The 17,162-nt window shown below is 48.9% G+C and overlaps 1 protein-coding gene across 1 annotated transcript in view; it reads left to right on the forward strand.

The window, feature by feature from the left end:
- Positions 1-17,162, forward strand: part of LOC139394411 (insulin-like growth factor 1 receptor) — a 113,464-nt gene that overhangs the window by 90,095 nt on the left and 6,207 nt on the right. Inside the window, exons 18-20 of the mRNA XM_071142468.1 lie at positions 2,218-2,325; positions 10,253-10,418; positions 10,546-10,675. Of these exons, the coding sequence (XP_070998569.1) occupies positions 2,218-2,325; positions 10,253-10,418; positions 10,546-10,675 (404 nt within the window). The remainder of the gene's footprint in view (positions 1-2,217; positions 2,326-10,252; positions 10,419-10,545; positions 10,676-17,162) is intronic.

A 17,162-nucleotide genomic window follows, 5' to 3' on the forward strand; every position in this document is an offset into this window, starting at 1 on the left:
CACACACACACAGTGTGGTACGACACAGGACACACACACACACACACAGTGTGGTACGACACAGGACACACACACACACACACACAGTGTGGTACGACACAGGACACACACACACACACACACAGTGTGGTACGACACAGGACACACACACACACACACACACAGTGTGGTACGACACAGGACACACACACACACACACACACACACACACACACAGTGTGGTACGACACAGGACACACACACACAGACACACAGTGTGGTACGACACAGGACACACACACACACAGTGTGGTAGGACACGAAAACACAGCGGACAGATACATTGTGACATAAGGCAATAATACCTGATACTCCACCCCACCCTGTCCTGTCCACACCCCTGTCCTGTCTAAATGTTGACCTGATACTCCACCCCCCCCTGTCCTGTCCACCCCCCCTGTCCTGTCTAAATGTTGACCTGATACTCCACCCCCCCCCTGTCCTGTCTACCCCCCCTGTCCTGTCTAAATGTTGACCTGATACTCCACACCCCCCCTGTCCTGTCCACACCCCCTGTCCTGTCTACCCCCCCTGTCCTGTCTAAATGTTGACCTGATACTCCACACCCCCTGTCCTGTCTAAATGTTGACCTGATACTCCACACCCCCCCTGTCCTGTCCACACCCCCTGTCCTGTCTAAATGTTGACCTGATACTCCACACCCCCCCTGTCCTGTCTAAATGTTGACCTAATACTCCACACCCCCTGTCCTGTCTAAATGTTGACCTGAAACTCCACACCCCCTGTCCTGTCTAAATGTTGACCTCATACTCCACACCCCCCCTGTCCTGTCTAAATGTTGACCTGATACTCCACACCCCCCTGTCCTGTCTAAATGTTGACCTGATACTCCACACCCCCCTGTCCTGTCTAAATGTTGACCTGAAACTCCACATCCTGTCCTGTCTAAATGTTGACCTGATACTCCACACCCCCCTGTCCTGTCTAAATGTTGACCTGATACTCCACATCCCCCCTGTCCTGTCTAAATGTTGACCTGATACTCCACCCCCCCCCTGTCCTGTCCACACCCCCTGTCCTGTCTACCCCCCCTGTCCTGTCTAAATGTTGACCTGATACTCCACACCCCCCCTGTCCTGTCCACACCCCCTGTCCTGTCTACCCCCCCTGTCCTGTCTAAATGTTGACCTGATACTCCACACCCCCTGTCCTGTCTAAATGTTGACCTGATACTCCACACCCCCCCTGTCCTGTCCACACCCCCTGTCCTGTCTAAATGTTGACCTGATACTCCACACCCCCCCTGTCCTGTCTAAATGTTGACCTGATACTCCACACCCCCTGTCCTGTCTAAATGTTGACCTGAAACTCCACACCCCCCTGTCCTGTCTAAATGTTGACCTCATACTCCACACCCCCCCTGTCCTGTCTAAATGTTGACCTGATACTCCACACCCCCCTGTCCTGTCTAAATGTTGACCTGATACTCCACACCCCCTGTCCTGTCTAAATGTTGACCTGAAACTCCACACCCCCTGTCCTGTCTAAATGTTGACCTCATACTCCACACCCCCCCTGTCCTGTCTAAATGTTGACCTGATACTCCACACCCCCCTGTCCTGTCTAAATGTTGACCTGATACTCCACACCCCCCTGTCCTGTCTAAATGTTGACCTGAAACTCCACATCCTGTCCTGTCTAAATGTTGACCTGATACTCCACACCCCCCTGTCCTGTCTAAATGTTGACCTGATACTCCACATCCCCCCTGTCCTGTCTAAATGTTGACCTGATACTCCACACCCCCCTGTCCTGTCTAAATGTTGACCTGATACTCCACACCCCCCTGTCCTGTCTAAATGTTGACCTGAAACTCCACATCCTGTCCTGTCTAAATGTTGACCTGATACTCCACACCCCCCTGTCCTGTCTAAATGTTGACCTGAAACTCCACATCCTGTCCTGTCTAAATGTTGACCTGATACTCCACACCCCCTGTCCTGTCTAAATGTTGACCTCATACTCCACACCCCCCCTGTCCTGTCTAAATGTTGACCTGATACTCTACACCCCCTGTACTGTCTAAATGTCTACCTTGATACTCCACGCCCCCTGTCATGTCTTATGTTCCTGTGAACAAATAAGGAGCCCACTGATTGTCAGTTCAGGATGTGGGCTCTGACCACTGATGTCATTTGTGTGCTGTGATTCGTGCAGGTGCGTCTGCTGGGTGTGGTTTCTCAGGGCCAGCCCACCTTGGTCATCATGGAGCTGATGACTAAAGGAGATCTGAAGAGCCACCTGAGGTCACTACGGGCTAAAGATGTAAGTTACCTATCCCTCATTCTGACCCCTAACCCCTCATCCTGACCCCTACCACCTAGTCACCTGAGGTAACTTTGGGCTAAAGACTTAAGTTATTTACCCCTCATCCTGTTCCCTCATCCTGACCCCTAACCCCTCATCCTAACCCCTACCGCCTGAGGTCACTAAAAATAATACAATTGTATTTATCACATGCGCTGAATACAACCTTACCTTGAAATGCTTACTTACAAGCCCTTAACCAACAATGCTGTTCAATAAATAGTTAACAAAATATAATGTAAATAGTCTGGGCGGTCATTTTGATTAGTTGTTCAGCAGTCTTATGGCTTGGGGTTAAGGAGCCTTTTGGACCTAGACTTGGCGCTCCAGTAACGTGCTGTAGCAGAGAGAACAGTCTTGATCTTGGGTGACTGGAGTTTTCAAAAAATATGGGCCTTCCTCTGACACCGCCTAATATAGAGGTCCTGGGTGGCAGGGAGCCTGGTATAGAGGTCCTGGGTGGCAGGGAGCCTGGTATAGAGGTCCTGGGTGGCAGGGAGCATGGTGTAGAGGTCCTGGGTGGCAGGGAGCCTGGTGTAGAGGTCCTGGGTGGCAGGGAGCCTGGTGTAGAGGTCCTGGGTGGCAGGGAGCCTGGTGTAGAGGTCCTGGGTGGCAGGGAGCCTGGTATAGAGGTCCTGGGTGGCAGGGAGCATGGTGTAGAGGTCCTGGGTGGCAGGGAGCCTGGTGTAGAGGTCCTGGGTGGCAGGGAGCCTGGTGTAGAGGTCCTGGGTGGCAGGGAGCCTGGTGTAGAGGTCCTGGGTGGCAGGGAGCCTGGTGTAGAGGTCCTGGGTGGCAGGGAGCCTGGTGTAGAGGTCCTGGGTGGCAGGGAGCCTGGTGTAGAGGTCCTGGGTGGCAGGGAGCCTGGTGTAGAGGTCCTGGGTGGCAGGGAGCCTGGTGTAGAGGTCCTGGGTGGCAGGGAGCCTGGTGTAGAGGTCCTGGGTGGCAGGGAGCCTGGTGTAGAGGTCCTGGGTGGCAGGGAGCCTGGGGTAGAGGTCCTGGGTGGCAGGGAGCCTGGTGTAGAGGTCCTGGGTGGCAGAGAGCCTGGTGTAGAGGTCCTGGGTGGCAGGGAGCCCTGGTGTAGAGGTCCTGGGTGGCAGGGAGCCCTGGTGTAGAGGTCCTGGGTGGCAGGGAGCCCTGGTGTAGAGGTCCTGGGTGGCAGGGAGCCCTGGTGTAGAGGTCCTGGGTGGCAGGGAGCCCTGGTGTAGAGGTCCTGGGTGGCAGGGAGCCCTGGTGTAGAGGTCCTGGGTGGCAGGGAGCCCTGGTGTAGAGGTCCTGGGTGGCAGGGAGCCCTGGTGTAGAGGTCCTGGGTGGCAGGGAGCCCTGGTGTAGAGGTCCTGGGTGGCAGGGAGCCCTGGTGTAGAGGTCCTGGGTGGCAGGGAGCCCTGGTGTAGAGGTCCTGGGTGGCAGGGAGCCCTTGTTAGAGGTCCTGGGTGGCAGGGAGCCCTTGTTAGAAGTCCTGGGTGGCAGGGAGCCTGGCCCCAGGGATGTACTGGGCCATACGCACTAGCCTCTAGCGCCTTGCGGTCGGACGCTGAGCAGTTGCAATACCAGGCAGTGATGCAACCGGTCAGGATGCTCTCGATTGTGCAGCTGTATAACTTTTTGAGGATGTTGTCGTGCCCTCTTCATGACTGTCTTGGAGAGCAAGGAATTTGAAAGTCTTGACCCGCTCCACTACAGCCCTGTCCATGTGAATCGGGGCATGTTCTGCCCTCCTTTTCCTGTAGTCCATGAACATCTCTTTAGCCTTTGTCTGGCTCACGTTGAGGGAGAGGTTGTTATCCTGGCACCACACTGCAAGGTCTCTGACCTCCTCCCTATAGGCTGTCTCATCGTTGTCTGTAATCAGGCCTACCACTGTTGTCGTCAGCAAACTTAATGATGGCGTTCGAGTCGTGGGGGACTAAACGGGAGGTGCTAAGCACGCACCCCTGTGGGGCGCCCGTGTTGAGGATCAGCGTGGCAGATGTGTTGTTTCCTACCCTTACCACCTGGGGGCAGCCCGTCAGGAAGTCCAGGATCCAGTTGCAGAGGGAGGTGTTTAGTCCCACGGTCCTTAGCTTAGTGATGAGCTTTGTGGGAACTATGGTGTTGACTTCTCACTTAAGTGTTCCTTTTGTCCACGTGTGAAAGTGCAGTGTGGAGTGAAATTGAGATTGTGTCATCTGTGGATCTGTTAGGGAGGTATGCAAATTGGAGTGGGATGATGGTGTTGACGTGAGCCATGACCAGCCTTTCAATACACTTCATGGCTGCCGATGTGAGTGCTACGGGGCGGTAGTCATTTAGGCAGGCAGGTGAATGTCAGTGAAGACACTTGCCAGTTGGTCCGTGTATGCTCTGAGTACACATCCGAGTAATCTGTCTGGCCCCGCGGACTTGTGAATGTTGACCTGTTTAAAGGTTTTGCTCACATTGGCTACGGAGAGCGTGATCACACAGTTGTCCGGAACAACTGGTGCTCTAATGCATGCTTCAGTGTTGCTTGCCTCGAAGCGAGAATAAAAGGCATTTTAATGGTCTGGTAGGCACGCTTCACTGGGCAGCTCGCGGCTGGGTTTCCCTTTGTAGTCCGTAATCGCCCCACATTCGACGAGCGTCAGCTGGTATAGTAGGATTCAGTCTTAGTCCTGTATTGACTCTTTGCCTGTTTGGTGGTTCGTCTGAGGGCATATCCGGATTTCTTATAAGCATCCGGATTAGTGTCCCGCTCCTTGAAAGCAGCAGCTCTAGCTTTTAGCTCGGTGCGGATGTTGCCTGTAATCCATGGCTTCTAGTTGGGATATGTACGTACGGTCACTGGGGACAACGTCGTCGATGCTCTTATTGATGAAGCCGGTGACTGCGTTGGTATACTCCTCAATGCCATTGGATGAATCCCTGAACATATTCCAGTCTGTGCTAGCAAAACAGTCCTGTAGCGTAGCATCTGGGTCATCTGACCACTTCCGTATTGAGTGAGTCACTGGTACTTCCTGCTTTAGTTTTTGCTTGTAAGCAGGAATTATGGTCAGATTTGCCAAATGCAGGGCGAGGGAGAGCTTTGTATGTGTCTCGGTGTGTGGGGTAAAGATGGTCTAGAGTTTTTCCCTCTGGTTGTACATTTAATATACTGATAGAAATGAGGTCAAACTGGTTTAAGTTCGTCTGCATTAAAGTCCCCGGCCACTAGGAGCGCTGCTTCTGGATGAGCATTTTCTTGTTTGCTTATGGCCTTATACAGCTGGTTGAGTGGCCTTATCCAGCTGGTTGAGTGGCCTTATCCAGCTGGTTGAGTGGCCTTATCCAGCTGGTTGAGTGGCCTTATCCAGCTGGTTGAGTGGCCTTATCCAGCTGGTTGAGTGGCCTTATCCAGCTGGTTGAGTGGCCTTATCCAGCTGGTTGAGTGGCCTTATCCAGCTCATTGAGTGTGGTCTTAATGCCAGCATCGGTTTGTGGTGGTAAATAGACGACTCGAAAGTGTGGTCAACAGTTTATCATGATGTACTATTGTATACTTCTGTATACATCTGGCCCTTCTTTGGACACTGTGTTAACTAACCTCCAGATGCCATACAACTCTCCTTCCGTGGCCTCCAACTGCTCTTAAATGCAAGTAAAACTAAATGCATGCTCTTCAACCGATCGCTGCCCGCCCGTCAAGCATCACTACTCTGGACGGTTCTGACTTAGAATATGTGGACAACTACAAATACCTAGGTTTCTGGTTAGACTGTAAACTCTCCTTCCAGACTCACATTAAGCATCTCCAATCCAAAATTAGTCTAGAATCGGCTTCCTATTTTGCAACAAAGCATCCTTCACTCATTCTGCTAAACATACCCTCGTAAAACTGACTATTCTACCGATCCTTGACTTTGGCGATGTCATTTATAAAATAGCTTCCAACACTGACTGCATCCAATTTGCTGAGTAATCACAGTGCCATCCGTTTTGTCACCAAAGCCCCATATATTACCCACCACTGCAACCTGTATGCTCTCGTTGGCTGCCCCTCGCTTCATATTCGTCGCCAAACCCACTGGGTCCAGGTCATCTATAAGTCTCTGCTAGGTAAAGCCTGACCTTATCTCAGCTCACTGGTCACCATAGCAGCTCCCACCCGTAGCACGCACTCCAGCAGGTATATTTCACTGGTCACCCCCAAAGCCAATTCCTCCTTTGGTCATCTTTCCTTCCAGTTGTCTGCTGCCAATGACTGGAACGAATTGCAAAAATCACTGAAGCTGGAGACTCATATCTCCCTCACTAACGTTAAGCACCAGGTGTCAGATCAGCTCACGGATCACTGCACCTGTACATAGCCCATCTGTAAATAGCCCATCTGTAAATAGCCCATCTGTAAATAGCCCATCCAACTACCTCATCCCCATATTGTTATTTATTTTATTTTGCTCCTTTGCAGTGTCTCTACTTGCACATTCATCTTCTGCACATCTATCACTCCAGTGTTTAATTGCTAAATTGTAATTACTTCGCTACTACAGCCTATTTATTGCCTTACCTCCCTAATCTTACCTCATTTGCACACAATGTATATACACTGCTCAAAAAAATAAAGGGAACACTTAAACAACACAATGTAACTCCAAGTCAATCACACTTCTGTGAAATCAAACTGTCCACTTAGGAATCAACACTGATTGACAATACATTTCACATGCTGTTGTGCAAATGGAATAGACAACAGGTGGAAATTATAGGCAATTAGCAAGACACCCCCAATAAAGGAGTGGTTCTGCAGGTGGTACCACAGACCACTTCTCAGTTCCTATGCTTCCTGGCTGATGTTTTGGTCACTTTTGAAAGCTGGCGGTGCTTTCACTCTAGTGGTAGCATGAGACTGAGTCTACAACCCACACAAGTGTCTCAGGTAGTGCAGCTCATCCAGGACGGCACATCAATGCGAGCTGTGACAAGAAGGTTTGCTGTGTCTGTCAGCGTAGTGTCCAGAGCATGGAGGCGCTACCAGGAGACAGGCCAGTACATCAGGAGACGTGGAGGAGGCCGTAGGAGGGCAACAACCCAGCAGCAGGACCTCTACCTCTGCCTTTGTGCAAGGAGGAGCAGGAGGAGCACTGCCAGAGTCCTGCAAAATTACCTCCTGCAGGCCACAAATGTGCATGTGTCTGCTCAAACGGTCAGAAACAGACTCCATGAGGGTGGTATGAGGGCCCGACGTCCACAGGTGGGGGTTGTGCTTACAGCCCAACACCGTGCAGGACGTTTGACATTTGCCAGAGATCACCAAGATTGGCAAATTCGCCACTGGCGCCCTGTGCTCTTCACAGATGAAAGCAGGTTCACACTGAGCACATGTGACAGACGTGACAGTCTGGAGACACCGTGGAGAACGTTCTGCTACCTGCAACATCCTCCAGCATGACCGGTTTGGCGGTGGGTCAGTCATGGTGTGGGGTGGCATTTCTTTGGGGGGCCGCACAGCCCTCCATGTGCTCGCCAGAGGTAGCCTGACTGCCGTTAGGTACCGAGATGAGATCCTCAGACCCCTTGTGAGACCATATGCTGGTGCGGTTGGCCCTGGGTTCCTCCTAATGCAAGACTATGCTAGACCTCATGTGGCTGGAGTGTGTCAGCAGTTCCTGCAAGAGGAAGGCATTGATGCTATGGACTGGCCCGCCCGTTCCCCAGACCTGAATCCAATTGAGCACATCTGAGACATCATGTCTCGCTCCATCCACCAACTCCACGTTCTACCACAGACTGTCAAGGAGTTGGCGGATGCTTTAGTCCAGGTCTGGGAGGAGATCCATCAGGAGACCATCTGCCACCTCATCAGGAGCATGCCCAGGTCATACAGGCACGTGTAGGCCACACACACTACTGAGCCTCATTTTGACTTGTTTTAAGGACATTACATCAAAGTTGGATCAGCCTGTAGTGTGGTTTTCCACTTTAATTTTGAGTGTGACTCCAAATCCAGACCTCCATGGGTTGATAAATTTGATTTCCATTGATAATTTTTGTGTGATTTTGTTGTCAACACATTCAGCACATGTAAAGAAAAAAGTATTTAATAAGAATATTTCATTCATTCAGATCTAGGATGTGTTATTTTAGTGTTCCCTTTATTTTTTTGAGCAGTGTATATCTTTTTTCCTATTGCGTTATTGACTGTCCTGTGTATCCCATGTGTAACTCTGTGTTGTCTGTGTCGAACTGCTTTGCTTTATCTTGACCAGGTCGCAGTTGTAAATGAGAACTTGTTCTCAACTGGCCTACCTGGTTAAATAAAGGTGTTCTCAACTGGCCTACCTGGTTAAATAAAGGTCAATAAAAACAATGTAAAAAGAAACTCTACCTCTGGTGAGTAATATCTCGAGGCTCCCGTAATATTAGACATCGCGCACCAGCTGTAATTGACAAGTAGACACACACCACCCCTCGTCTTACCAGACTAAGCTGTTCTGTCCTGCTGATGCACGGAAAACCCAGCACACTGAATATTATCCTTATCAGTGTCGTCATTCAGCCACGCCTCGGTGAAACATAAGATATTACAGTTTTTAATGTCCTGTTGGTAGGAAATCTTGAACAGAGTTTATCCAGTTTATTCTCCAGTGATTTTACGTTCGCTAATAGAAAGGACGGTGGGGGCGGGTTACCCACTCGCTTACGAATCCTCACAAGGCACCCTGAACTACATCCCCTGTATCTCCATCTTTTCTTCACGCGAGTGACAGGGATTTGGGCCTGGTCTGGGAGAAACAGTATATCCTTCGCGTCCGACTCATTAAATTAAAGATCTTTGTCCAGTTTGAGGTGAGTAATTACTGTTCTGCTATCCAGAAGCTCTTTCCGGTCTTACGAGACGGTAGCATCAACATTATTCTCAAAATAAGTTACAAACAATGCGAAAAAACACACAATTGCTTAGGAGCCTGTAAACCGGCAGCCATCCCCTCCGACGCCATTGCGTGACAGGCCCTTACATTACCTAGCCCTACTCTACACCCTAACCCTTCAATACCTCATCCGATCTCCCGACCTGAACCTTCCTATTCTGTCCTCTACCGTACCCACCTCAGCTCCCACATGGACTCTAACCTCCTCTCTCTCCTCCCCTACAGCCGTCCCAGTCCTACAGTCTCAACCTCCCTCCTCTAAAGGAGATTATTCAGATGGACTCTAACCTCCTTTCTCTCCTCTCCTCCCCTACAGCTGTCCCAGTCCTACAGTCTCAACCTCCCTCCTCTGAAGAAGATTATTCAGATGGACTCTGACCTCCTCTCTCTCCTCCCAACAGCCGTCCCAGTCCTACAGTCTCAACCTCCCTCCTCTGAAGAAGATTATTCAGATGGACTCTAACCTCCTCTCTCTCCTCTCTCCTCCCGACAGCCGCCCCAGTCCTACAGTCTCAACCTCCCTCCTCTGAAGAAGATTATTCAGATGGACTCTAACCTCCTCTCTCTCCTCTCTCCTCCCGACAGCCGTCCCAGTCCTACAGTCTCAACCTCCCTCCTCTAAAGGAGATTATTCAGATGGACTCTAACCTCCTCTCTCTCCTCCCCTACAGCCGTCCCAGTCCTACAGTCTCAACCTCCCTCCTCTAAAGGAGATTATTCAGATGGACTCTAACCTCCTCTCTCTCCTCTCCTCCCCTACAGCTGTCCCAGTCCTACAGTCTCAACCTCCCTCCTCTAAAGGAGATTATTCAGATGGACTCTAACCTGCTCTCTCTCCTCCCCTACAGCTGTCCCAGTCCTACAGTCTCAACCTCCCTCCTCTGAAGGAGATTATTCAGATGGACTCTAACCTGCTCTCTCTCCTCCCCTACAGCCGTCCCAGTCCTACAATCTCAACCTCCCTCCTCTAAAGGAGATTATTCAGATGGACTCTAACCTCCTCTCTCTCCTCCCGACAGCCGTCCCAGTCCTACAGTCTCAACCTCCCTCCTCTGAAGAAGATTATTCAGATGGCTGGGGAGATAGCTGACGGGATGTCTTATCTCAACGCTAACAAGTTTGTCCACAGAGACCTGGCCGCCAGGAACTGTATGGTGGCAGACGACTACACCGTCAAGATAGGTGGTAAGAACAGACAGACTTCCTACTAAAGAATTACAATTCTATTAGACTTGTAATTTAGCCTCGTATATTGATGTGGACAGTGTTTTTCTACGTGCATGTTAAGTCATTCTTCCCTGTGTGTGAGTAGATTTTGGTATGACCAGAGACATCTATGAGACAGACTACTACCGTAAAGGAGGAAAGGGGTTGCTGCCGGTCCGATGGATGTCCCCCGAGTCCCTTAAAGATGGAGTGTTCACCACCACCTCTGATGTCTGGTAACTGCACCATTCAACCATTCACCTTCTCATTTCAATGAGGATGGAGCAATTTATTTCACTTCCAGGAGGGACTACATTTAAAAGGAATGGAGCCAACCTTGTAGAAGAGCCTGAACCCCTCTCTCCATTTGTCCCCTCTTGGGAAGCCATTTAGCCTGATGTTTTGAGAGGGAGTGGAACACAAGTCCCATTCCAGCTTCTGTCTGTCTGTTTAAAGCAGAGCTGGCCAGTACGTCTCACTACCGTTTATATAAACAGTACACTACTACAGCACACTACAGTAAATATATCTTCTCTACATTACTCCTCTCCTCCAGTAACTCCTCTATATTACTCCTCTCCCCCAGTAACTCCTCTACATTACTCCTCTCCAGTAACTCCTCTATATTACTCCTCTCCCCCAGTAACTCCTCTACATTACTCCTCTCCCCCAGTAACTCCTCTACATTACTCCTCTCCTCCAGTAACTCCTCTATATTACTCCTCTCCTCCAGTAACTCCTCTATATTACTCCTCTCCTCCAGTAACTCCTCTACATTACTCCTCTCCTCCAGTAACTCCTCTACATTACTCCTCTCCTCCAGTAACTCCTCTACATTACTCCTCTCCTCCAGTAACTCCTCTATATTACTCCTCTCCTCCAGTAACTCCTCTATATTACTCCTCTCCTCCAGTAACTCCTCTACATTACTCCTCTCCTCCAGTAACTCCTCTGCATTACTCCTCTCCTCCAGTAACTCCTCTATATTACTCCTCTCCTCCAGTAACTCCTCTACATTACTCCTCTCCTCCAGTAACTCCTCTACATTACTCCTCTCCTCCAGTAACTCCTCTGCATTACTCCTCCAGTAACTCCTCTGCATTACTCCTCTCCTCCAGTAACTCCTCTACATTACTCCTCTCCTCCAGTAACTTCTCTACATTACTCCTCTCCTCCAGTAACTCCTCTGCATTACTCCTCTCCTCCAGTAACTCCTCTGCATTACTCCTCTCCTCCAGTAACTCCTCTACATTACTCCTCTCCTCCAGTATCTTCTCTATATTACTCCTCTCCTCCAGTAACTCCTCTACATTACTCCTGTCCTCCAGTAACTCCTCTACATTACTCCTGTCCTCCAGTAACTCCTCTACATTACTCCTCTCCTCCAGTAACTCCTCTGCATTACTCCTCTCCTCCAGTAACTCCTCTGCATTACTCCTCTCCTCCAGTAACTCCTCTACATTACTCCTGTCCTCCAGTAACTCCTCTACATTACTCCTCTCCTCCAGTAACTTCTCTACATTACTCCTCTACATTACTCCTCTCCTCCAGTAACTCCTCTACATTACTCCTGTCCTCCAGTAACTCCTCTACATTACTCCTCTCCTCCAGTAACATCTCTACATTACTCCTCCAGTAACTCCTCTGCATTACTCCTCTCCTCCAGTAACTTCTCTGCATTACTCCTCTCCTCCAGTAACTCCTCTACATTACTCCTCTCCTCCAGTAACTCCTCTGCATTACTCCTCTCCTCCAGTAACTCCTCTACATTACTCCTCTCCTCCAGTAACTCCTCTGCATTACTCCTCTCCTCCAGTAACTCCTCTGCATTACTCCTCTCCTCCAGTAACTCCTCTACATTACTCCTCTCCTCCAGTAACTCCTCTGCATTACTCCTCTCCTCCAGTAACTCCTCTATATTACTCCTCTCCTCCAGTAACTTCTCTACATTTCTCCTCTTTTCTTCATGTCCTCCAGGGCTTGAGGACTGGGGAGGGGGAGTCTGGGGGGACCAATAGGGGAGTGGGTAGCTTTAACGGTCCTCTTAATGCTGATTGTTTCTTGTGAGAAGGAAACGACCCGACACTACGACGCGACACTCTCCCTGGCCAGATTACAGAGCGGACCCAGAAAATACACGCATACACCTCTGATCACACACACTTCCTCTCTCTCACACACACACACACACACGCGTGTAGGGTCAGGGTGTATGGTGTGTAGGGTGTATAGGGTGTGTAGGGTCATGGTGTGTAGGGTGTTTAGGGTCAGCGTGTATAGGGTGTGTAGGGTCAGCGTGTATAGGGTGTGTAGGGTCAGGGTGTGTAGGGTCATGGTGTGTAGGGTGTATAGAGTCATGGTTTATAGCATGTGTAGTGCTATGGTGTATAGGGTCATGGTGTATAGGGTCATGGTGTATAGGGTCATGGTGTGTAGAGTCATGCTGTATATGGTGGTCATGGTGTATAGAGTCATGGTTTATAGCATGTGTAGTGCTATGGTGTATAGGGTCATGGTGTATAGAGTCATGGTGTATATGGTGGTCATGGTGTATAGGGTCATGGGTCATGGTGTATAGGGTCATGATGTGTAGGGTTAGGGTTTATGGTGTATAGTGTCAGGGTGTATAGGGTGTGTAGGGTCAGGGTGTATAGGGTCAGGGTGTATAGGGTCATGGTGTATAGGGTCATGGTGTATAGGGTGTGTAGTGTCATGATGTGTAGTGTCAGGGTGTATTGGGTGTGTATAGGGTGTGTAGAGTCATGCTGTATATGGTGGTCATGGTGTATAGAGTCATGGTTTATAGCATGTGTAGTGCTATGGTGTATAGGGTCATGGTGTGTAGAGTCATGCTGTATATGGTGGTCATGGTGTATAGGGTCATGGTGTGTAGGGTCATGGTGTGTAGGGTCATGATGTGTAGGGTGTTTAGGGTCAGCGTGTATAGGGTGTGTAGGGTCAGCGTGTATAGGGTGTGTAGGGTCAGGGTGTGTAGGGTCATGGTGTGTAGGGTGTATAGAGTCATGGTTTATAGCATGTGTAGTGCTATGGTGTATAGGGTCATGGTGTGTAAAGTCATGCTGTATATGGTGGTCATGGTGTATAGAGTCATGGTTTATAGCATGTGTAGTGCTATGGTGTATATGGTGGTCATGGTGTGTAGGGTCATGGTGTGTAGGGTCATGGTGTATAGGGTCATGGTGTGTAGTGTCATGATGTGTAGGGTCAGGGTTTATGGTGTATAATGTCAGGGTGTATTGGGTGTGTATAGGGTGTGTAGGGTCAGGGTGTATAGGGTCAGGGTGTATAGGGTCATGGTGTATAGGGTCATGGTGTATAGGGTCATGGTGTATAGAGTCATGGTGTATATGGTGGTCATGGTGTGTAGGGTCATGGTGTGTAGGGTCATGGTGTATAGGGTCATGGTGTATAGAGTCATGGTGTATATGGTGGTCATGGTGTGTAGGGTCATGGTGTGTAGGGTCATGGTGTGTAGGGTCATGGTGTATAGGGTCATGGTGTATAGGGTGTGTATTGTCATGATGTGTAGGGTCAGGGTTTATGGTGTATAGTGTCAGGGTGTGTATAGGGTGTGTAGGGTCATGGTGTATAGGGTCAGGGTGTATAGGGTGTGTAGTGTCATGATGTGTAGTGTCAGGGTGTATTGGGTGTGTATAGGGTGTGTAGGGTCAGGGTGTATAGGGTCATGGTGTATAGGGTCATGGTGTATAGGGTCAGGGTGTATAGGGTCAGGGTGTATAGGGTGTGTAGTGTCATGATGTGTAGTGTCTGGGTGTATTGGGTGTGTATAGGGTGTGTAGGGTCAGGGTGTATAGGGTCATGGTGTATAGGTTCGTGGTGTATAGGGTCATGGTGTGTAAAGTCATGCTGTATATGGTGGTCATGGTGTATAGAGTCATGGTTTATAGCATGTGTAGTGCTATGGTGTACAGGGTCATGGTGTATAGGGTCAGGGTGTATAGGGTGTGTAGTGTCATGATGTGTAGTGTCAGGGTGTATTGGGTGTGTAGGGTCAGGGTGTATAGGGTCGTGGTGTATATGGTGGTCATGCTGTGTAGGGTCATGGTGTATACAGTGCCTTGCGAAAGTATTCGGCCCCTTGAACTTTGCAACCTTTTGCCACATTTCAGGCTTCAAACATAAAGATATAAAACTGTATTTTTTTATGAAGAATCAACAACAAGTGGGACACAATCATGAAGTGGAACGACATTTATTGGATATTTCAAACTTTTTTAACAAATCAAAAACTGAAAAATTGGGCGTGCAAAATTATTCAGCCCCTTTACTTTCAGTGCAGCAAACTCTCTCCAGAAGTTCAGTGAGGATCTCTGAATGATCCAATGTTGACCTAAATGACTAATGATGATAAATACAATCCACCTGTGTGTAATCAAGTCTCCGTATAAATGCACCTGCACTGTGATAGTCTCAGAGGTCCGTTAAAAGCGCAGAGAGCATCATGAAGAACGAGGAACACACCAGGCAGGTCCGAGATACTGTTGTGAAGAAGTTTAAAGCCGGATTTGGATACAAAAAGATTTCCCAAGCTTTAAACATCCCAAGGAGCACTGTGCAAGCGATAATATTGAAATGGAAGGAGTATCAGACCACTGCAAATCTACCAAGACCTGGCCGTCCCTCTAAACTTTCAGCTCATACAAGGAGAAGACTGATCAGAGATGCAGCCAAGAGGCCCATGATCACTCTGGATGAACTGCAGAGATCTACAGCTGAGGTGCGAGACTCTGTTCATAGGACAACAATCAGTCGTATATTGCACAAATCTGGCCTTTATGGAAGAGTGGCAAGAAGAAAGCCATTTCTTAAAGATATCCATAAAAAGTGTAATTTAAAGTTTGCCACAAGCCACCTGGGGGAGACACCAAACATGTGGAAGAAGGTGCTCTGGTCAGATGAAACCGAAATTGAACTTTTTGGCAACAATGCAAAACGTTATGTTTGGCGTAAAAGCAACACAGCTGAACACACCATCCCCACTGTCAAACATGGTGGTGGCAGCATCATGGTTTGGGCCTGCTTTTCTTCAGCAGGGACAGGGAAGATGGTTAAAATTGATGGGAAGATGGATGGAGCCAAATACAGGACCATTCTGGAAGAAAACCTGATGGAGTCTGCAAAAGACCTGAGACTGGGACGGAGATTTGTCTTCCAACAAGACAATGATCCAAAACATAAAGCAAAATCTACAATGGAATGGTTCAAAAATAAACATATCCAGGTGTTAGAATGGCCAAGTCAAAGTCCAGACCTGAATCCAATCGAGAATCTGTGGAAAGAACTGAAAATTGCTGTTCACAAATGCTCTCCATCCAACCTCACTGAGCTCAAGCTGTTTTGCAAGAAGGAATGGGAAAAAATGTCAGTCTCTCGATGTGCAAAACTGATAGAGACATACCCCAAGCGACTTACAGCTGTAATCGCAGCAAAAGGTGGCGCTACAAAGTATTAACTTAAGGGGGCTGAATAATTTTGCACGCCCAATTTTTCAGTTTTTGATTTGTTAAAAAAGTTTGAAATATCCAATAAATGTCGTTCCACTTCATGATTGTGTCCCACTTGTTGTTGATTCTTCACAAAAAAATACAGTTTTATATCTTTATGTTTGAAGCCTGAAATGTGGCAAAAGGTCGCAAAGTTCAAGGGGGGCGAATACTTTCGCAAGGCACTGTAGGGTCAGGGTGTATAGGGTGTGTAGTGTCATGATGTGTAGGGTCAGGGTGTATGGTGTATAGTGTCAGGGTGTATTGGGTGTGTATAGGGTCAAGGTGTGTAGGGTCATGGTGTATAGGGTCATGGTGTATAGAGTCATGGTTTATAGCATGTGTAGTGCTATGGTGTACAGGGTCATGGTGTACAGGGTCATGTTGTATAGGGTCATGGTGTGTAGAGTCATGCTGTATATGGTGGTCATGCTGTGTAGGGTCATGGTGTATAGGGTCAGGGTGTATAGGGTGTGTAGTGTCATGATGTGTAGGGTCAGGGTGTGTAGGGTGTATAGGGTCATGATGTGTAGTGTGTAGGGTCATGGTGTATAGGGTCAGGGTGTATAGGGTGTGCAGGGTCAGGGTGTATAGGGTCAGGGTGTATAGGGTCAGGGTGTATAGGGAGGGTCATGGTGTGTAGGGTCATGGTGTGTAGGGTCATGGTGTGTAGGGTCAGGGTGTATAGGGTCAGGGTGTATAGGGTCATGGTGTATAGGGTCATGGTGTATAGGGTCATGGTGTATAGGGTCATGGTGTGTAGGGTCATGGTGTGTAGGGTCATGGTGTGTATGGTCATGGTGTATAGGGTGTGTAGGGTCATGGTGTGTAGGGTCATGGTGTACAGGGTCATGGTGTATAGGGTGTGTAGGGTCAGGGTGTATAGGGTCATGGTGTATGTCAAATCAAATGTATTTATATAGCCCTTCGTACATCAGCTGATATCTCAAAGTGCTGTACAGAAACCCAGCCTAAAACCCCAAACAGCAAGCAATGCAGGTGTAGAAGCACGGTGGCTAGGAAAAACTCCCTAGAAAGGCCAAAACCTAGGAAGAAACCTAGAGAGGAACCAGGCTATGTGGGGTGGCCAGTCCTCTTCTGGCTGTGCCGGGTGGAGATTATAACAGAACATGGCCAAGATGTTCAAATGTTCATAAATGACCAGCATGGTCGAATAATAATAAGGCAGAACAGTTGA

This window comes from Oncorhynchus clarkii, unplaced genomic scaffold, assembly GCF_045791955.1.
Source record: "Oncorhynchus clarkii lewisi isolate Uvic-CL-2024 unplaced genomic scaffold, UVic_Ocla_1.0 unplaced_contig_2048_pilon_pilon, whole genome shotgun sequence".
Lineage (NCBI taxonomy): Eukaryota > Metazoa > Chordata > Actinopteri > Salmoniformes > Salmonidae > Oncorhynchus > Oncorhynchus clarkii.